Source organism: Conger conger, chromosome 14, assembly GCF_963514075.1.
Source record: "Conger conger chromosome 14, fConCon1.1, whole genome shotgun sequence".
NCBI classification, from domain to species: domain Eukaryota; kingdom Metazoa; phylum Chordata; class Actinopteri; order Anguilliformes; family Congridae; genus Conger; species Conger conger.
The window spans coordinates 42,899,354-42,920,975 of record NC_083773.1 but is presented as its reverse complement, the minus strand read 5'-3'; the positions used below and the strand labels follow the sequence as shown (position 1 = coordinate 42,920,975).

At 45.6% G+C, this 21,622-nt stretch overlaps 1 protein-coding gene across 2 annotated transcripts; it reads left to right on the top strand.

The window, feature by feature from the left end:
- Positions 1–482: 482 nt before the first annotated feature.
- Positions 483–20,832, top strand: LOC133110009 (cyclic AMP-dependent transcription factor ATF-7-like). 2 transcript variants are annotated; one of them, XM_061219820.1, is made up of 12 exons: positions 483–560; positions 4,549–4,620; positions 5,438–5,534; positions 6,107–6,246; positions 6,642–6,755; positions 7,141–7,286; positions 7,627–7,723; positions 8,784–8,903; positions 9,105–9,248; positions 10,312–10,500; positions 14,475–14,580; positions 15,764–20,832. In XM_061219820.1, the coding sequence occupies exons 2-12, from the start codon at positions 4,573–4,575 to the stop codon at positions 16,000–16,002; spliced, it is 1,440 nt and encodes a 479-aa protein (XP_061075804.1). In that variant the 5' UTR covers positions 483–560; positions 4,549–4,572; the 3' UTR covers positions 16,003–20,832. The 2 variants fall into 2 exon arrangements, with proteins under 2 accessions (XP_061075804.1, XP_061075803.1); XM_061219819.1 differs by having other exon boundaries at positions 7,129–7,286.
- Positions 20,833–21,622: the final 790 nt, after the last annotated feature.

Here is a 21,622-nt window from a genome sequence, read left to right as displayed (position 1 = left end):
AATGTTCTTCTTCTTCACTACTACACATAGTGAAATGTATGCTGAAACATTGACCGATGAGGTTTTCTTTGGTTGCACAACCTTTAGAGGCAATCACTGCAATCAAAAGCTTTCTGTAACTCTCAGTGAGACTTCTGCACCTGTTAGCAGGTATTTTGGCCCGCTCTTCCTGAGCAGACTGCTGGAGCAGTTTCAGGTTTGATGGGTGCCTTCTCCAGACTGCAGGTTTCAGCTCTTTCCATAGATGTTCGATATGATTCAGATCAGGACTCATAGAAGGCTACTTCAGAATAGTCCAATGTCTTCTTATCCATTCTTGGGTGCTTTTAGCTGTGTGTTTTGGGTCATTATCCTGTGGGAAGGCCCGTGATTTGAGAGAACTTTCTGACATCAAGCACAGTATGTGTTGGTCTTAGGCGCTTCACTGTCTGCCCCATTGAATATTACAGTTCAATGGCCTGGCCCCTCCCTCATTAACTTTGAATCTCGCGAGATTTCACGAAGAGGAGAGTGTCGGATTCCAGTGGATAGAGGGAAGAGGGTGAGAGAGGGGCTCTTGGGTGAGTCTGTAAATACTTTATGGACTAGTGACAAAACATTCGGTTGTAAATCATCCAGAATCCGTGCAGAGAGGCTCCGCAAGTATCGGCGAGATATTAGCGGGACAATGACAGCCTCATGATGTTTCTCAGTCGCGGTCACAAGCTAAGTGACAAGCTAACGTTTGCTAGCTAGCTAGCTTGTTATGTTTTTAACTCCGCTCTATCGATTTCTGCCGTCATCTCCATTTCGCTTTTTCACACCGTGACATGTTTTGTAATGTGACTTGCGAGACAGTTGTGTGTGTGTTTTGTGTTTGCCGTTAGGACAGTGGCTCTTCAAGCATGGTGACTGGCTGTGGGGTTTGTTGTGGCACATTTGCCATTGCACGGGGCCTGCTAGGTTGAGACACTTGGTGGAGGGGGAAATTCCAACCATTGATAGGCACTCTGAGAACCCAATTATATTCAACTATGAGTCACTATTGACAGGTACCCGCCCAATGAGCAGGTGGGCTTTTACTGTTCCTCTGTAATAAGACCAATCGGAGAGAAAAAATAGGCGGATGTTTAGTGGATTAGGGCAGGGTCAAATCATGATGGTCTTGACGAATTCTAGCTGGTTGCTAGTTAGCTACCAGGTAGCTGTTAAAAACAAGCTAGCTACCTGGTTAATTTGTTATTTAGGTTGTCTGCCAGTAAGCTAGCTAACTGGCGTAGAATACATTTTTTAAAATTAATTTCGCAATGACACTTAAACTGGAAAGTAAACCAAGACAAGTTACCCGATGATAATTGTTCACCACAATCCACAGTTTAACTTACATTAACGTCGAAGCTGCAATTGTTTGTGTTACTAGCGTGAGTGTGGTCTTTCTATTTTCCCCAGCGGCAAATGTCTCCCAACTTTGCTCATGTTAAATTGGACCACTATACCATTAATCACCAGTCTTGCTAGGCACAGGGTGCGATTTCCTCGCTATCAGTTGAATGCTATTAATTAGACAAACAAACGCCCGTATCCACACAGGCTCGCTCACAGTTTTGTTGATTTAGATTCTCACTGTTTGGGGTCCCTGTCACCGCAATACTGTACACATTAAAATGATAATAATTTAATTCTCAACCCATTTTTTTCCTTCAGATGTTTTATTATTTTCTTCTGACTTTATTAAAACCCAGTAGACGAAGATGCACACATAAACAAATCTTCACGCAACAACCCATTCCTCGCATAGCGGTATGAGAAGGTCCACGGGGAAACTGTGGTCAATGCACACAAAGCCCCACGCACCGTGCTCATTCCCGGGAGACCTAGTTTGCATCGGGAACATAGGGGAAATGTATATTTGTTAATGTATATACTCTATAACATGAACCATGAAATATTTCGTATTTGGTGTAATAAGAATTCTATTCATTTGAGTATTTCATGAAATATGCAGGCCCAGTTTGTGGCGAAAGGGACTTCAAACTTATGATAAGGTCAGAAGACAGGAAACATCTGAAAGAAAAAAATGGTTGACAGTTAAATAAGTTCTAATGCATAAAATTTTTTTTTACAACAAATCTCCAAGCATAAAGATGGCGATGTGCTTTGATATACAGTACGTGTGGAATGAGTAGTCTCTTGAGTGCTTGAGTCTTGCATCTCAACCCAAGCCATCAATCCGAAATGCATTTTTTTGAGGTAATTATCTGTTTGTTGGTTACATCGACATGAATGTGGTTGAAAACGGGTGAAGACATTATTTCCAGAATTAAGTTAGTAAAGCAATCTGTAGCCTTAATGTGATGCCTACCATTATGTTTATTATATGAGGGAGTGATAGCCTCGAGAATATATGTTTGAAACTTGTTGATTAAACCTTTTTGCTATTTGAAGTTGGAAATAAATTAATTTATTTGTTGTAGAAATATTTTCCTTGATATGTTAATCCTAATTTACCAAAATAAAATGGTTATTATTCTTGAGCTCTTTTGAGAAAAGACATAATTCTGGTCTCCTCTGAAAGGTAACCCTTTGGGGTTTGTTTTCCCAGAGTCAGAATTACTCCAAATATTACTAAAACAAAATTACAGAGGCCCAAACACAGTGAAGTGTGGAAGTGTAAGCCTGTTTTTGACTAGATACAGATTATTGTAGCTGTGGCTGGTGCACTTAGAACACAATGGAGACAAGTCACAACACTTGACAAATCTCCTTTTAAATTTGAGGACAATATCACCAGAAAATATCATCAAATCAATGCCTAGGCAGTTTTCCTCCTTATTTGTAAGCATATTGAATAATAATAAAATATTTTGTGAATGTATTTAGATGCTCACCGATATAAAATGGGGTCACATCACTGAAAATGCCCTCTATTGTGTTGTCAACGGTGTTTCCACTCTCTTCCTAAGAAATATTTACTCGGATAAGAGGAAAGGAAGTCTTGTATTTCGACATAGGCATTGCAAAATACATTGTTGTAAAACGTAAACCTTTTTTGGCATAAAATCTCAAGAACTGTTTTTCCAGATGTACAACAGACATCATGTGCGTATTGAAAATGCTACAGTTTCTTTATGCAGGGGAAAAATGGTGTGTTATTTTATGCAAGCCTAACAAATGATAGATCGTTGGAAACGTAATGTCATTAGCTAAATGGCTTTTTAGTCATCACTTCCATAATGTTCTCGTGTTCGGTTCTTTGATGAGCTGAAGTTATACTGAATTTTATTGCCCACGGATGGGGGTAACACATTTTCTCTGCAACTACGTTAGAAATACTGATCTCATCATGTTTGAGAGAGCCTATAATAAATGTGGATAATCACATTTCTTTTGTAGGAGTAGGAGTATACAATGGTGAAACGGACAACAATGATCATTGTTCCACGGAATGTCCATTGCTTACTTAGAATTTCTATCAACGTTTCTCGTTTTAGCACATTTTTAGAGCGAGAAGCCATTATGCTATTGGCCGGCTGGACACCTGTCATGAAAAGGGCACTGACATTAGCTTAGTTCTCGTAGTATGTGCATTTCCAAAATGCAGAGAATGCAAGGTCCTCTCACACTTGCTTTACCACCCATATGTTACAAAATAAGGAACTGTTGTCGCTAAAGCAGTGGCATCTTAAAATAGGTTTCTTAAGAACTGTGAGTTTTAATGATTCAAACAGTATATCCTGTTACCATAGTGATTGAAAATTGCACCCTTAAAAAAACAAATTAATGAATGCAAAAAAAACTCAACCCTGCTGAGACTTAAGGGGTTAACTTTCATTCACTGTCAGGATTTTAGTTGAATGTGATCTCGAATAGATCTTGCATAGAATGCTGTGTCATATTTTTGACTGCAACATTGGAGTGATTCCAGATGATTGAGTACAATATGTAACGGCTGTTCCTTTTTTTTTAAATTTTTTTTTTTTTTTTTTAAACACCCTTGGTATAGACTCAAGCGTCATGCAAGTTGATACAGCTGCATGGCATGGGGCTTATGCATAGAGATATAGAGATGTATAAGAACTGGAGGCAGTTTCCACTTACTGGTTCTGTGGATTCTTATGGAGGCTGCTCAGTGGTATGAGAAGCCTGTTCACGGAGGCAGCCATGTTTGACTGTGGGGGTTTTTGGCACCACAACATGCACACTGGGCACCTAAAGGGAGGGGATGAATAGGAATGAAAAAGATCTTCTGTTCTGCACAGCTCAGGTCCAAAATAGCATAAATTAATATGCTAGTATGTGTTTGACGGGTCCTTGAAGGGTGCTAAATTTGTAAGTTGTGTCCCAAACTCCCAATATATCCCAAAAGTTTAAGAACCAGTGCTGTGGAAATCCTGAATAGGTGTCGGCCCTTTATTTATTTTTTTCAATAAAATGGAACACAAATATATTTATTTAGTTTGTTTGATAGCGACTGGGAGTACCGACTGGGCGTACTGAGATTTGTAGTGGATAAACAGAAGAAAAAATTGGACAAAAGAAAAAAATCTTTCTTCATCTTCTTTCCATCAGTAACGCTGCAGGTACGTCAAAAACATGGGGGACGACCGGCCGTTCGTCTGCACTGCCCCTGGCTGTGGACAGGTAAGTACCTGCTTTCACCTGCTCACCTGTCTGTGCAGCTGCTCACCTGTCTGTGCAGCTGCTCACCTGTCTGTGCAGCTGTTCACCTGTTTGTGCAGCTGTTCACCTGTCTGTGCAGCTGCTCACCTGTCCGTGCAGCTGTTCACCTGTCTGTGCAGCTGCTCACCTGTCCGTGCAGCTGTTCCCCTGTCTGTGCAGCTGTTCCCCTGTCTGTGCAGCTGTTCCCCTGTCTGTGCAGCTGTTCACCTGTCTGTGCAGCTGTTCACCTGTGGCTGCCACCTTCCTCTGCAGAACACTTGGAATGTAAATGTCTGGGAGACTGGGTTCAAATTGAGGTTATATTACCCAGAAGTTACAGTTGGTTGTCTTTGTATTTCTTGTTGTAAGCCCAATTATAGCCATTCAATTGTAATAAACATTATTAGATTATCATGACCTGTTCAGCAGACCATGCATTTGTTTGTCCATATTTCCATGATTTGGTGGAACTATGAGGAAACATGGAAAAAGTGGTATATGACGGCATATGGAAATAACCATTACTTCTTGATTTACTGGATTTTAAATATTATTATGTGGCTGTGGTACAATCAATAGGAAGTATGTTTACTGAGCAAACCAGTAGCCTGGATCAACAAGGTCTTGTTTTCTTCTTTGAATAAAATCCTATTTTTATCTGGTCAGAAAATGGTCACCTTGAAACCCCAAGTATCCAGTCTTAAAAGCCATAACCATATAGGCTAAATTCTGTTTTATTCATGTTCTCTGGTTCTTTCTCTCTCCCACTGACATAATGAATTTTGTTCTTTGTTCTCAGAGGTTCACAAATGAAGACCACCTTGCCGTCCACAAACACAAGCATGAGATGACCCTCAAATTCGGACCTGCCAGGACCGACTCGGTCATAATTGCAGGTGAGTGTGGGTCTATAAAATGTATGTATTATTTGGCTGTTGATATTAAAGCATTATAGTTCTTCAGTAGTCAACTATAATAATGAATATGAATAATTATAACAACAGACAACAACAGGAGTAGATGGCTAATAATAGGGAATAAAGCAATGCAGCTTCGGAATATTAGATTAAACCATTTTTTAAAAATAGAATATTGTTGTTGCAAAACAAGCATAACTAAATGACAAAAGCCGGAGTCGCTCACGCGATAGTGCTATATCCCCACAGACTGTGTTCCTCCCATACGCCTGAGCCACATCAAGCAAATTAGGCTGCCACAGTCCGCACTGGCACGGGTCGAATTCGATCCGAGTCCACGGGGCTTACTCATGTCTCGCTCGTGTCTCTCACCGTATTGACAAGCCTACCCGAAATTATCCAGTAACAGAAAAATGCATGAAATTCCATAAATAGGGCTAACTAACCGCAGTGGCTGCTTAGTTTGCGCTCGGGCGTTTGAGTGGGTCTGGCAGCGCCATGCTGACGGTCGAGCAGATCGTGGAGAGTGACTGTTCTCTCCTCCGCCCCAGACCAGACGCCCACGCCCACGCGGTTCCTGAAGAACTGCGAGGAGGTGGGGCTCTTCAGCGAGCTGGCCAGCTCCTTCGAGCAGGAGTTCCGCAAGGCCCAGGAGGACGACGACAACAACAACAAGACGGCCAAACACCCGGTGAGCCCCGCGGTCTCGTCGGTGCTGCGAAGGCTTTGTTTCAGCTGGTTTGGGGGCGAGAAATTCAGATTACTTTTTGAACTTCTAATGAATGGGGGAAGCAGAATTGAGGTAGTTCTCATTGTGGTGTCCTGGGATTCAGGCCTGCTGAAGTGTGGTCTGAGTGGGGGGGGGGGGGGGGGGCGGGGGGGTCAGATCTGGATCTCTGGAAAGCTGCTTTAGTTTCTCGCCCGTGACGATGCCAATCTAATTCAGTTTAACTGAGTTGAGATGTTCTTGCTTGCTCTCACACTTTCTCTCAAACAAACAGTTGGCTGCCAAGAAGTGAAACAGTAACATAATTAATAATAATAATGTGTTTGGGTAATGAGTGTCTGTGTCTGTGGTCCCTGCAGACTCCCTCTGAAGTGAAGGTGAAGCAGGAGAATTCGGTGGAGCTGGACTCCTCCCCTCCCAACAGCCCCAACTCCGTCTCCAGCATGTCCGACACAGAGTCCAGTGAGCCCACGGTAACCCCTGTCCACTCCGCCAATGTCCACGCACACTTTCATAGAAGCATGTTAATTAGCACCCTTACTGGGGTGCTGACTGGGGTGCTGACTGGGGTGCTGACTGGGGTGCTGACTGGGGTGCTGACTGGGTTACTGACTGGGTTACTGTCTGGGGGATATTGACTACTGGGGGTTCTGACCGGGGGTTCTGACTGAGGGTACTGACTGTCTGGGGGATACTGACTGCTGGGGGTTCTGACGGGGGGTACTGACTGCTGGGAGTACAGACTGGGGGTACTGACTGCTGGGGGTACCGACTACTGGGGGTACTGACTGCTGGGGGTACAGACTGGGGACACTGGCTGGGGTACTGACTGTGCTGTGTCGGTAGCCCATTCCACAGACTCCCACGGTCAGCTCTGCTCCCACCCCAGCCATTGTGCGGCCTGGCTCACTGCCCCTCCACCTGGGCTATGACCCCCTGCACCCCACCCTGCCCTCCCCCACGTCTGTCATCACACAGGCCCCGCCCTCCAACCGTCAGCTGGGGTGAGTACCGCAGGCCGGCCACGCCCTCGCTGGTGATGTCACGCGCCTGGTTACTGAAGAGTGACGTGAACAAGAGTACACACCCTCTGCCTGTTTTACAAAGTAACAAAACCAACCCTCATGTAGTCCTCACCAAACCCTGACTAAGAGTGAAGCCCCATGGTTCCGTAGCTTGTTGAACCCCCTATGCAATAATAAGCTGAAGTAAGTCATTTGTTTAGTTCAGCTTATACAATCAAATACCCCCCCCCCCCCCCCCCATGGGGTAATTTGGGCTATGGTGGCGCTTCAGTATCAGTAGTTGTACCTCCGGCTCTAGGCTCTCCTCCTCTTTCTCCAGATCCCCAACAGGACCGTACTCCATGATGATGCACCTCCCCAACGGGCAGGCAGTGCCCCTGCTCCCCAGCCCCGGCCAGATGGCTTCAGTCATATCAGTGAGTACCACACCGTCTCCATGTCCCGACAATAACACAGTCATATCAGTGAGTACCACACTGTCTCCATGTCTCTACAATAACACAGTCATATCAGTGAGTGCCACACTGTCTCCATGTCCCTACAATAACACAGTCATATCAGTGTGCTCAATTTATCTGCCCTAGTCTTCTTGGGTCATATCGCTGTTTGACCCAGTTCATCACAAAATATTGTTATATTGCACGGAAAACTGGGTTGGTCTATCAGAGGTGGTATTAGACTGGTTTTCATCTCATCTAACAGGGAGAAGATTTTTTTTTTTTGCATCAGTGATAAGGACAGAGAAAATGTGTTTAATATCAGTGATTGTTAAACCCCCCCCCTTCCTGTATCCGTGCGGCTGACTCCGTGTTTACGCCCCTTCCTGTATCCGTGCGGCTGACTCTGTGTTTACGCCCCTTCCTGTATCTGTGCGGCTGACTCTCTGTTTACGCCCCTTCCTGTATCCGTGCGGCTAACTCCGTGTTTACGCCCCTTCCTGTATCCGCGCGGCTGACTCCGTGTTTACGCCCCTTCCTGTATCCGCGCGGCTGACTCCGTGTTTACGCCCCTTCCTGTATCCGTGCGGCTGACTCTGTGTTTACGCCCCTTCCTGTATCCGTGCGGCTGACTCTGTGTTTACGCCCCTTCCTGTATCCGCGCGGCTGACTCTGTGTTTACGCCCCTTCCTGTATCCGTGCGGCTGACTCTGTGTTTACGCCCCTTCCTGTATCCGTGCGGCTAACTCCGTGTTTACGCCCCTTCCTGTATCCGCGCGGCTGACTCCGTGTTTACGCCCCTTCCTGTATCCGTGCGGCTGACTCCGTGTTTACGCCCCTTCCTGTATCCGTGCGGCTGACTCTGTGTTTACGCCCCTTCCTGTATCCGTGCGGCTGACTCCGTGTTTACGCCCCTTCCTGTATCCGTGCGGCTGACTCTGTGTTTACGCCCCTTCCTGTATCCGCGCGGCTGACTCTGTGTTTACGCCCCTTCCTGTATCCGTGCGGCTGACTCTGTGTTTACGCCCGTGTTGCTCAGCTGGCCCGGCCGCTCTGCATGGTGCCGAACATTCCCGGTATTCCGGGTCCCCCGCTGGGCGGAGCTAGCAGTGGGTCCTCCTCGCCCTCCGGATACAGCGCTCACTCCGACGCCAAGATGGTGAGACACGCCTCCTCCATCCGTCTCTGGTAGCGCCCGCTGTATAGCGCTCACCTCTGAAATGAAAATATTTGCCTCATGAACTGGCACCAGGAAAGTAACGGGTGTAAAATAAAACGTTACCCTTTCTTTTTTAGCTAGTGTTCTGTCCCCATGCTCAGTGTGTAAGTGTGGGAGTGCTGACTGCTGTTTCTCCCTCAGAGGTTGAAAGCAGCGCTGGTGTCCCAGCAGAATGGCGGTGGCGGCGGCGTGGCTGTGGGCTCCAGCCCCATGGTGCCCCAGAGACAGGAGCAGGGCCAGATCCTGTCCCAGCACCCCGACACCCCCAGCCCCGCACAGCCTCAGGTACTGCCCCACCCTCACACAGCCTCAGGTACTGCCCCACCCTCACACAGCCTCAGGTACTGCCCCACCCCAACACAGCCTCAGGTACTGCCCCACCCCAACACAGCCTCAGGTACTGCCCCACCCTCACACAGCCTCAGGTACTGCCCCACCCTCACACAGCCTCAGGTACTGCCCCACCCCAACACAGCCTCAGGTACTGCCCCACCCTCACACAGCCTCAGGTACTGCCCCACCCCAACACAGCCTCAGGTACTGCCCCACCCCAACACCCCCACCCTCACACAGCCTCAGGTACTGCCCCACCCCAACACAGCCTCAGGTACTGCCCCACCCCAACACCCCCACCCTCACACAGCCTCAGGTACTGCCCCACCCCAACCCTCATACAGCCTCAGGTACTGAATGAAACGGAATCTCCCAGAGTATATCTTTAGCTTGATGTATAAAACTGCCAGTTAAAACTTTAGTGGGGAAAAGAAAACAAGACAGATTCCTGGGATTTTGCTGGAGGATATTTGTTGTTGTTGGTGTATGTAGCGGAGTAGGAACCAGTCGTGTCTGAGTGTCGCCACCCTCCTCTGATGCCAAGAAAGCTGGCCTGAGACTGGTCTGGGAGCCGGGTGTCTGTGGCTGGAGCCGAGTTTGAGTAAATGTGTCCGTATGACTGTGTGCTGTTCTGCTCCGTGAGCAGGGCCACTCGCTGGAGCCCTCAGAAGAGCTGGCTCATGTAGGATGCACAGGGCCCGTACGGTGCGGAACTGATGAAGTGTTTATGCGTTCCCAGGACTCTGAACATAAGCACAGATGCTCCAGCCCAGTGGTCCTGGTCTTGGAGAGCCGCTGGCTTTTGATCAATTAAAGCAGTCGGTTACACAGTTAACTCACCTCGTCTGGATTCTTGGGTGCTGAAATGGTTGCTGATATTAAGGCGAAAAACGAAAACCAGCCACACCCTGCAGCTCCCCTGGACCAGGAGTGAGGACCACTGCTCTATCTGAACCAGATTGAGTGCCCCGTCATTGACTGGGCCTCCCCCTCCCCCTCCCCCTGTCCCCCCCAGGTGTCCCCAGCCCAGCCCACCGGGGGCCGGCGGCGGAGGGCGGGCGATGACGACCCGGACGAGCGCAGGCAGCGCTTCCTGGAGAGGAACCGGGCCGCCGCCTCCCGCTGCCGGCAGAAGCGCAAAGTGTGGGTCGGGGCTCTGGAGAAGAAGGCCGAGGAACTCACCTCCATGAACGTCAATCTGTCCGTGAGTCCCGTGTGTCTCTCTCTCTCTCCCTCCCTCTCTCTCCCTCCCTCCCTCCCTCCCTCTCTCTCCCTCCCTCCCTCCCTCCCTCCCTCTCCCTCTCTCTCTCTCTCTCTCTCTCTCTCCCCCCCCTCCCTCCCTCCCTCCCTCTGTCTTTGTCTGTCTCTCCTCTCTCTCTCTCTCTCTCTCTCTCTCTCTGTTGCTCTCTCTGTCTCTCCTCTCTCTCTCTCCCTCCCTCTCTCTCCCTCCCTCCCTCTCTCTCTCTCTCCCTCTCTCTCTCTCTCTCTCCCTCCCTTCCTCTCTCTCCCTCTCTCTACCTCCCTCCCTCTCTCTCTCTCTCTCTCTCTCTCTTTCTCTTTCTTTCAAATTCAAATTCAAAATGTTTTTTGGGATGAAATACATTTGTATATTTAGCCAATGCTTACATACAGAAAGGAATCTGAATCTGAATACAAACCTCATTAAATACAAACAATGTTGTGTTTACAACAATTTAGCCTGTGGTAATGTCAACATTGAGTGCCTATATAATAATAATAATAATACAGGAAAAAGGAAAATTAGGGAAAGAAGAAATATAAACTAATTATGAACAAAATAAATAGATTCTTGGTGGTCAACCAGTGTCCCAGGTTATGGCAAGCAATGATGTACTTTGCAGCTATTGGAGCTGTTGGCCCTAGCAGGTTTTGTACCTTTTTCTGATTGCTTTGGGAAAGGAAATCTTTTATAATTACAGATACATTTTAAAAACAATGCGTCCGAGTCTCTAAATATTTTTTACAATGTAGGATAAAGTGCATCTGTTTCCACCTCTCTTGTCTTGCAGTGACTACATACACATTTTTATTTTGCCAACCATGTATTTGTGGTGTCTGCCCTTTTTAATTGCAAGTGTGTGGTCACTCTTTCTCTCTCTCCATGTCTCTCTCTCTCTCTGTTTTACAAAATGCATTTTTGTACGTCCTGGCTGTTGGTGCATTCCGGAAGGGAGTGCTGCTTTGATCACAGTAGGAGCACAGCCTGTTGTCTCTGGGCAGCCAGGTCTGCCTGTGACAGCCAGTTTCTGTGACCTGACTGTGCTCACGGAGTCTGTACATTAAGTGCATTTCTCCATTTGTTATGTGACAATGGTCATGGTGTACTGTCTCTTTAGGGCCAAACAGCATTCATGTGTTCCTCACATGTTGTTGAACTAAAATATCATGTTAAGTGACACACACAACCCGTTTTGTTGTGTGTGGACTGTTAAAGGCAACTAACAACGGCTTTTGGTTTTATGCTTCTATCTCTCCCACTCACACCACCTCCCAACCCCTCCTACACCCCCAGGCACACACTACTACCTGCTTGGATGAAGTTAGTGACATTTATAATACAATGTTGTCACTGCACCCCAGAGTGCTTTGGTCTTTGGGTGAGATTGTGCACGGTCACGCACTGTTTGCGTACTAGTTTTTGACCTTGTTTTTGATGTTCGTGAGTAACCCTGTGAATATATTTGGAAAGAGTCGCTGTTGTTGAATTTTTCGAATGTAAACATGACTGCTACGAAAACTTTGTCCTGTGAGGTCTGTTGTATCAGGGTGAGCCGCAGCAGATATCTAGATCCGTCAAATCGAAAATGCGTGGATGGGTAAATGACTGCATTTATGTACAGTCCCCTCCAAAAGTATTGTAACAGCAAGGCCAATTCCTTTGTTTTTGCTATACACCGAAGACAATTGAGTTTGATATCAAAAGATGTAATTACATGAGATGATCGATCCAAATTTCAGCTTTTATTTCCTGGTATTTTTATCTAGATTTGGTAAACAACTTAGAACGTAGCACCGTTTGTATCAGACCACCTAATTTTTAGCAAAGGTATTGGAACTGAGTGGTGTTTCTTGTTGCCCAGATGTGTCCTGTTAGATTTATGGATTGGTTAAACAATAAATAGTTCTGAATGTCTACTCTTGGTTTTAGCCTTGGATTTTGCCTGTGAAGACTTCATTTTTGTTAGAAAAGATAAACCAACATGAAGACCAGAGAACTGTCTTTGGGAGAGAAAAAAAAGCAAGCCATTTTGAAGCTTAGAAAATATCAGAGCCATTGCACAACAACTTGGAATGTCCTGAAAAAGAAATAATCCACTGCTGTACTGGGTAACAGACATTGAACAGGTTGACCAAGGAAAACAATAGCAGTTGATGACAGAATGCTGTGGAAAGAAACCCCCAAAATGTCAGTCAGTGACATCACAAGAGAAGGTATCTCAATCAAATGTTCGATGAATACTTGGAGACCAGAAATATACAGCGGGTGTGGTCACACTGTGTAATGTGCTGTGCCATTTGACCTCCAAGCATGGTGTGTATTATGGCATCCAAAGAGTTCAATTTTGGTCTCATCTGACCAGACTATATTCTCCCAGTATTTCACAGGGTTGTCTAAATGTTGTGCAGCAAACTTTAAACAAGCTTCAACATTTTTTCTTCAGCAATGGAGTCTTGCGTGGTGAGCATGCATACAGGCCATGGCTTATTGTTTTCTTTGAAACAATTGTACCTGCTAAGTCCAGGTCTTTCTGAAGCTCTCCACAAGTGGTCCTTGGCTCTTGACAACTCTTCTGATAATTCTTTTGACTCCTCTGTCAGAAATCTTACGAGGAGCACCTGGTCGTAGCCCGTTTATGGTGAAATGATGTTGTTTCCACTTCCGGATTATGGCCCCAACAGTGCTCACTGTTAATACTTTTTCCCTGTGTCATTCCATTTTATTACACATAACTTAATTTATGGACATCTAAGGTTTGATTTCTTTGCATGTGTGGGTTGCATGGGTTGTTACCGACATCTGGTGAAAATTCCATGTCAGTAGCACCTTTAGAAATATATTTACTGAGAAAAATGGTGACGTGTTCAATACTTATTTTACCCGCTGTAGAGGCTATACCACAAGAAGCAAACCACTCATCAGTAGTAAGGCAGGATTACAATTACATTGAGATTACAAGACGTACAGAGATGAGCCACAAAAGTTCTGGAACAAGGTTGGACTGATGAGACCAAGATTAACCTCTACCGAATGATGGAAAGGCCAAAGTGTGGAGAAAGAAGGGATCTGCTCATGATTCAAAACATTCAGTACAGGCTCATCTGTGAAGTCCAAACTAATTGGGTGGAACTTCATCGTGCAGCAAGACAATTACTCAAAAATTACTCAATTACACACTGCCAACACAACAATGGACTTCATTAGGGAGGAAAAAGTGGTCAAGTCAATCACCAGACCATAACCCATTTGAGCATGCATTTCACCTCCTGAAGAGGAGATTAAAGGGGAAAACCCCATGAAAACAACAACTGAAAGAGGCTGCAGTAAAAAAAGCTTCACAAAAGAAGAATGCAACAGTTTGGTGGTGTCAGTGGGTCACAGCCGTAATGCAGTTATTGCAAGGAAGGGAAATGCTACCAAATATTAAGTGTTATTTACTTTCATTTACTTAAGTAATCTCTGTTCCAATACTTCTGCTCACCAAAAAATTGGTTGGTCTGATACCATGGGTGCTATGTTCTAAGTAGTTTAACACATCTATGTGTAAATACCAGAAAATAAAAGCTGAAATACTGAACTCTTGTATCGTGTTCATCTTTTTATCTCAAACGAAAAATAGATTTGGTGTATTGCAAAAACAAAGGAATTGGCCTTGCTGTTTAAATACTCTTGGCAGGGACTGTAGCCCTTTTAACCAAAGCACTTTACAGTTGATGCCTCTCATTCACACACTCACACACCAATGGTGAACAGGTACCAGCTTGTTGGGAGCAATTGGGAGTTAAGGTGTCTTGCTAAGGGATACTTTGACACACCCGAGGGGGGAGGAGATCCAACCGGCTACCTCCCGACTGCCAGGCGAGCTGTTGTTAAATGGACGGACGACACTCCCTCTCATGGCTCTGTGTAAACCTGTCCCGTGCCGTCTTGCCCGTCAGAACGAGGTGACCGTGCTGCGGAACGAGGTGACCCATCTGAAGCAGCTGCTCCTGGCCCATAAGGACTGCCCCGTGACCGCTCTCCAGAAGAAGGCCGCTTACCTGGGTGAGAGCGCTCGGTCAAACCCCCCGGGGCGTTTCAGGGCTTTTACTGTCAACCTGCGATAGCCCTCCCTCCCACACAGGCAGGCCGATATGCCATAACCCAGTAGTCGTACACGGACTACGTCCCCGTTATTTACCTCTTGGCGGATAAAAACGATAATTATGACACGACTGTACCAGACACCATCATGTTTCTCGTTCTTTCCATTTTTGTATTGACGAGAGACTCTAGTGGATTTATCGACTAAGATTGAACCAAATACATTGCGTAATGAAACCGAAATGTTTTCTAGTGCGGACTTGAAAAGAGAAATCTGAATGTATAATTACCCCAAGGTGCTGTAGAGGAGCTCAAGCAGGCCAGTCGTTTTCCACAGTATCTTTGACACGCTTGCAAGTCTGTGCATTATGCTTCTAGGCTTGTTTCTTCCTGTTATCTTGAGCCAGGCTACTCAACTCCAGGTCCCGGGGTCCTCAGTGTCTGCAAGCATTTGCTTCAACCATGTGTTACTCCACCTGATTTCACAAATGACAAATGAGCCAAGCAGGTAAAATAGTCGGTGAAATCAGGTGGTGGAGTGCATTTTTGGAGCAAATACCTGCAGACGTCGTGGCCTCTCGGCCTCCGGGTGTTGAATGCCCCGGTCTAGAGCCGCGTTTCTCAACTCCAGTCCCTGGAACCCACTTGGTAAATTGGTAAATTTGGCATTTATATAGCGCCTTTATCCAAAGCGCTGTACAATTGATGCTTCTCATTCACCCATTCATACACACACTCACACACCGACGGCGATTGGCTGCCATGCAAGGCACCGACCCGCTCATCAGGAGCATTTAGGGGTTAGGTGTCTTGCTCAGGGACACTTCGACACAGCCCGGGCGGGGGATCGAACCGGCAACCCTCCGACTGCCAGACGACTGCTCTTACTGCCTGAGCCATGTCGCCCCATTCTTGCCAGAATGTTTTTGTTGTCAACAGGAACTCTCACGCCTCATTTAACGAATCAACGGCATTGTCGTGGTTTTATTGGTTCAATCATTAAATCAGAGGTGTTGGTTCCTGGTTACAAAAAAAGTCTTCTGGCAAGTGGGTCCTGAGGACTGGAGTTGAATAGCCTTGGTGGAGAGTGTCATCTACAGTCATATAAGACCGCCTGCCTGACGTTGTTTTGTCTGCCCCTCAGTCGGAGAGGAGAGCCCGAAAGACCCCGTGGAACCCAAGGGCTCCCCGGCCCAGGTGATCCAGCACGGCTCCCTGGCACCCAGCCCGGGAGGACGGGCCAACGGCCTGAGCCAGCGGGCCCCGGCGGAGGTGGTGGCCATGTCCGTGCTGGCGGGGATGGGCAGCCAGCGGCCCCCCGGGGCCTCCCACGGGGCCTCCCAGGTCATCGTGGCACCACAGTCCCACCCCTCCGGCAGATGATGAGCAGGACGGCGACGCCCCTCTGGAACTCCTTTAAAAACTGACACAGCTGAGGGGGCGGGGGGGCGGGGGGACAGGGGCTGTGAGAACGGAGTCGGGTTCCCACACTCCTGGTCTCGCCGTTCCCACACTCCCAGCCCCCTTCGGCTTCCGGATCTGTGGGAGTGTCGGAATGAACTGGGAATGGATAAATTCCTTTTCACCTTGCCATAATAGACTACGTGGGCTATACTGCTCCCCCTCTCCCCCCCCCCCTCTAAACCATCTTCCTGACCCCACTACGACCCCAATACCCACCCTCACAACAACCGACTGTTAAAGTGATGCAGTTCCCTTTTCGGGTTTTAATTGCCTAAAATTGCATGGCAGAAGCCTCCGTTTCCTCTCGGGCCGAATGTAAAATGTCTGCTTGGTGGCCACTGCTCCCCGTGTCGGTAGGTTGAAGGCTGGGAAGGGTTGGGATCTTGTAGAATCCAGTTCCTTCTGTCTCCGGTTGGTGCGGCCATGAAGCTCTCTGGGCTCTCGATGAGGGCTGTCAATCAGATGTCATGGGCAGGACAAAAACCAAGCAGTCCCCTCTAGTTTCTGTGCTGCTGCTCTGATCCTAGTCTTATTTCAACACGCAGCTGAGGAAGAAGGGTGTTTTTTTTGGCCCTGTAACATTCATGCTTTTGCATTCGGGCAAGTGACCCAACTTTAGTCCTAGAGAGTCCGCAGAGTTTGCTTGTTTCTGTTGATACTCTGTTGGCTGTTCATTGATCATCTGCAGAAGGTTTTTAGACATTTCACTCGCCTCACCTTGTTTCTTGGGCCAGAATTCAAGATGGATGCCAGCAGACCCTGCAGCGATCCAGGGGCGCGGATCCAGGGCCCTGTGTGTCCAGCTTTGGCCTCTTCTCAGCCGCTTAAACCTCCTGTGTACACTTCTGGCTACTGCTGTTAATAGTATAAAGCAGATTTACAAATCTCCCCACCATTTTCGGGTTTTAATTTTGAAATTTTTTTCAAGTTTTGAGATCAGGGGAAGGTTTGTGATGTCACTTCCTGTTGTCAGCCCATCTCCTGTGGTATCTTCTGTATTATTTATTGGTCTGAGTGACTGTAACTGGGGGGGTTGGCCTTGTTTCAGTGGCTCACTCTAGATATCGTTGGCTCTGAAATCATTGGCTCACTGTAGATATCGTTGGCTCACTCTAGATATCGTTGGCTCACTCTAGATATCGTTGGCTCACTCTAGATATCTTTTGACTCACTGAGCCAAGGGGGCCAGGCTCACACCTGTTTTTGCTCCCAGGTAATCGCTTCCACTTGCAAATGATCATTTGTGCCACTGCGCTTCATTTTACATATAATATGCCGACTCATTAGCTGCTAGCTGCATTACTGTGCACCTACTGGCTACCATAGCATATCTGGTTAGTGTTTGATTGTAAACACCTGTGTGTTAGTTTTATGAAACATTAATGTTTTGTTAAATTTCATTGTCAAAAAAATGCCAATTATACCAAATACCAACGTTTTAAATCTTAGCAGACATTTCATTTTGTACACGATAGCGGAGATTGCATTGTGACAGTTTACCTTCTTACATTTAATATTTTTTACTCAAAATATTTTTAAAAACCTATTCAACTTGTTGTTCACATTGTTGGAAAGTCGGTCTTTTCTCACCTAGTGAAGCAAACTTTGGAGTCATAGTTGTGCAGTGGGTAACAGCTGCAGCAAGGAAGGTGGGGGGTTCGAATCCTGGCCGAGCCTTTCTGTGTGGAGTTCGCATGTTCTCCCGTTCCTGTGGTTCCTCTTCCTCCCACAATCCAAAGATGCGGTGCAGTTTGGGGTAACTCCTGGGGTGTCAACAGGGCGTTGCTGTCAGAGCATGCATGCTCAGTCAACCTACCCTGTAAAAATGAAGTGTTTGGAATACCACAATGTCAAAATTATATATAAATACCAGCTGATCTGTAAACATAATTACTACATAAAGGTTAGAAAACAAAAGTTTGGTACTGTATATGCAGGCTATTGCCTTACTTATTAGCTCATACCATTTTATCTTGCAAGTCATGAAATCTGCGCGACTAGCTCGCTTGCGAACATTGCAGTTTGAGCTTGCTAGCAAATTCAAAAGGTTTATTTGGTTTTTTTAATCCGTTAGCTAGGAAGCTAGCTACAGAAGACTGTTTGTCCTCATAGTGGGAGCGGTCAGTCTTTTTAGCGGGGTGGTTTTATTATCTGAAATTCTGTACTCAATACTCCAGGGGATCCAGTGTGAATACATGACTGTTTGGGCGAGTTGTTTATGAGCAGGCTAGCAATCAAGCTAACGTGCTAACTCCACACAGGCCAGAGAATGAGCAAGACGTGTGTAATATACACATCCTGTATGATGGCCACATTAGTCATTATGTTTCTGTTCACTTTCTCCACTCATTCATTCTATACCAATTCAATTTAGATTTTCAAGAAATTGGGGAATTGATATATATATTTTTTACTTTAAATGAATGTGTGATTCTCAACTATGACTAAAGAGAATTACGGCAATGTCTTGCCTTGACTATTTGGCCAATTTAATCAAGGTGAATGCTGTGCTAGTCTACATGGCCCAGTTAGGTTAGGTTTTAAAATAGCTTTCTTGCTAGCTATCTACTGTAATGATGCTTGTTGTTGTGCAGGCTTGTCAAGTATAGCCAACTAAAAACCGTTTAGATTTAGAGTACAAATTAAATACAGTAAGTGCTGTGAAAGGTCCTCTTGCATATGTTTAATACAAACTAATGCGTATCTAATTAAATAGATTTTAACCGTTTATCATGGCTGCCTCCCTGGATTGCAGGATGAATTTCGGTAAGGCAGATTAGACTTTGAAAGGCAAATGTTAGACAGAGGCAAATCGGCGCTTAACAAATGTTAGGGATCAAATGCATCACGCTCATTGTGCATGTTTGTGTGGTTCATGTATGTGACGTAAATCTATTAAAAGGGTGGGTGTACATCTTAACATTGTGAGAATGAATTCCCAGAAATGGAGGCACAATCTGGCTATGGGTGGCCAGTAGGCCAGGTACAGTAAAGCTAGATGGGTTTGCTCAGCTGTGTGTGTGTGTGTGCGCGTGCGCGCGTGCGTGCGTGCGTGCGTGCGCACGCCTTTCAGGTGTGACCTGTGTATGTGCTAATGTACCCAGGGTACTGTCAGTAACGAGCATCTGTGTGGAGTCGTTACTGTGCTGGTTTCATTCTAATCTGTTTCTTCATTAGCACTGATCTGCTTGATGTTAACTTTGTAACACTATTTCTGACACACACTCACACACACATATCCTGTGTAAGTATGAAAGAAGTTTAATCTGCCTAAGAAATTACCTTTTGCAGTGCCTCAGGACTCCCAAGGTTATTTCTGTTTTTTTGTTTTTTTTTTTAGGAGCAAAGGGTTTGTTTTTCTTCAAGGGGTAACATGGTGGTTGGTCGCACTTTCTATGCTTCTATTTGCAATTTGCACAGGGGGGCATTGAAGAAACGCAACAAGTATTAAATCTGTCCATTCTTCAATTTTGTAGAAGTAGGCATTTTAAATTTAGGGTCCTATTTTCAACCAGTTGAGTGTTCTCCTCAGAGTACGTCACACAAGGATAACCACTCCCTTTACCCACAGTTTGCGCCGCTGGCCTCCAGGCAAGGCAATGCAAATATTTGACTAACGTTAGGTTAACTTGCATTAGAGTGCATTTTAAGGACTGTTAGACTATTCCTGGTTATATTTATTTAGCTGGCTGAACGACTGAATAAAAATAAAATAAAAAGTTTGTTTTGTTGCCTAAAGACGAGTGGCAAGTGTCACATTCAACCACCATGTTAATCCTTTAAATTTGTTGGTACATGTACACAGAACCATCATGAGGAAGTGCAAAAAAAAAAAAAAAAAAAAAGAGAATATTACTTTTGTATAGGCCTCAAAGTGATGGGGAAACCTACGTTCTCATTTGATTGTGATTAACCTTCATGAATCCACTGGGAACTTTTAATACTTCCTTGGTTTGACTGCCAGCTTACCTAGCCTGTGATGGACACAGCTGTACTGACCTGGACTGAGGAGGATGAGGAAGGCCCACAGGACTGTAGCGCCTCCTATGGACAGGCCTCCTGATACAGGCCCCCCCATATCTGTACTGCTTACAATTATAACATGGTCTTCTTTCAGTTCTCCAGCCATTACTGGCCTCTTTCCATAATGTCTTGTGTGCAGCAGATCATGCCCAATCTGTAGACGGCACCAGAAATAGTCTGGAATGCAACAGCATGTCTTGACTTGGTTGGTTTTGTCCAGGACTTTGTTTTTGGGAAGTTCACAGCGTGGGTGTATAAGCAGTTCTGACCCCCAGTGGAACCCCCTGTGGTAGCTGCCTCGTGCCTGTACCTTGATGATTGCAGTCCCGCAGATAAGCCAGGTAAATGCATTTGAATAGTCCTTATTCAGCTTTTCAACTCTGTAATAGTCAGTGACATTTTTTATTTTTGTTCTTGAATAGCTACTGTTAGACAATTGAAATACCATGATTTATTAATGCTTCACTTGTAATTACTTTTTTTTTGTTTTGTTTTTTTCTTTTCCATTTCGGGAGGGCATCCACTTTCTTCCTTAAGATTGTTCTAGTTTCCTAATATATTAAAATGTGACTGAACAAAAGGGTCTGATCATTCCGTAAGGTTTTATGTCTGGTATGGCTCTCGCTGTACTGGCAGTCGAGTCACCATACAGTACTTCATGTCTGAGTGTCCATGTCTCAAAGTGTCATATTTGCAAAATAAAAAATGTTCAGGATTTATCTCAAATACCCGAAATCTAATGGTTTTAGTTTTATTCTAAATAAAATAGTTTCTCAAATGCATGTACATACTGAGAATCTCTGTTATTTTTATTTTCCTATTGGCTGGTGTATGCCACCTATTGAGATTGTGAGGACTAGCTTAAACTTCCCCCACAATCCACAGGTTTCACACACCAGCCAAAAGACCCAATTATATTCGAAAATAATGTATGATAAAACGGCACAGATAATTACGTTTGCTTAATAAACATAAGGGTGTTCCCATATCTTGTCCATTAGGCCCCATCTGGACAGTGAGGGATTGAATAAGGAGTCAGAGCACAGTGGGGTTGAAGCACAGTGCCACCATGGCTAAACACCCTCTCTTATCGGTGCATGAGAGGCAGTGACTGAACGCACCTGAATGCTACTTTGTACGGAGAGGAAAATTTTTACTTTGCAGCATTGCCAGATAGTGAGATAGTTATCCTAATTGTACAATCAGTTTGTCCTTTGTATGATCGATAATGCCAAAGAGTGCCAAAATGTGGGGCAAGTATAGCTGCCCCAGATATTGGTTCACTTACCTTCACTGATAATGTAACCGCTGACAGCAGCAGCAGAATTAATTCTGAAGTGTACCAAAGGATATGATGTGCTCAAGTTAAATCAAATGACTTCAAACTCATTGGAAGTTCATGCCACAGAAGGGCAATGATCCCAAACATCCACCAGTGCTCTCTTTCTTCTTATCTCGTCAACTGTTATTTATATAAATGTAGCTATCGCTAATTACTGTGTCCTATAAATGCCAG

Excerpts from the sequence above, each read along its gene's own strand:
- LOC133110009 (XM_061219819.1), top strand. The coding sequence starts at position 4,573 with ATGGGGGACGACCGGCCGTTCGTCTGCACTGCCCCTGGCTGTGGACAG. Across the intron at positions 9,249-10,311 it reads CCAGCCCCGCACAGCCTCAG|GTGTCCCCAGCCCAGCCCAC; the intron begins GTACTGCCCCAC and ends TGTCCCCCCCAG. Across the intron at positions 14,581-15,763 it reads GAAGAAGGCCGCTTACCTGG|TCGGAGAGGAGAGCCCGAAA; the intron begins GTGAGAGCGCTC and ends TCTGCCCCTCAG.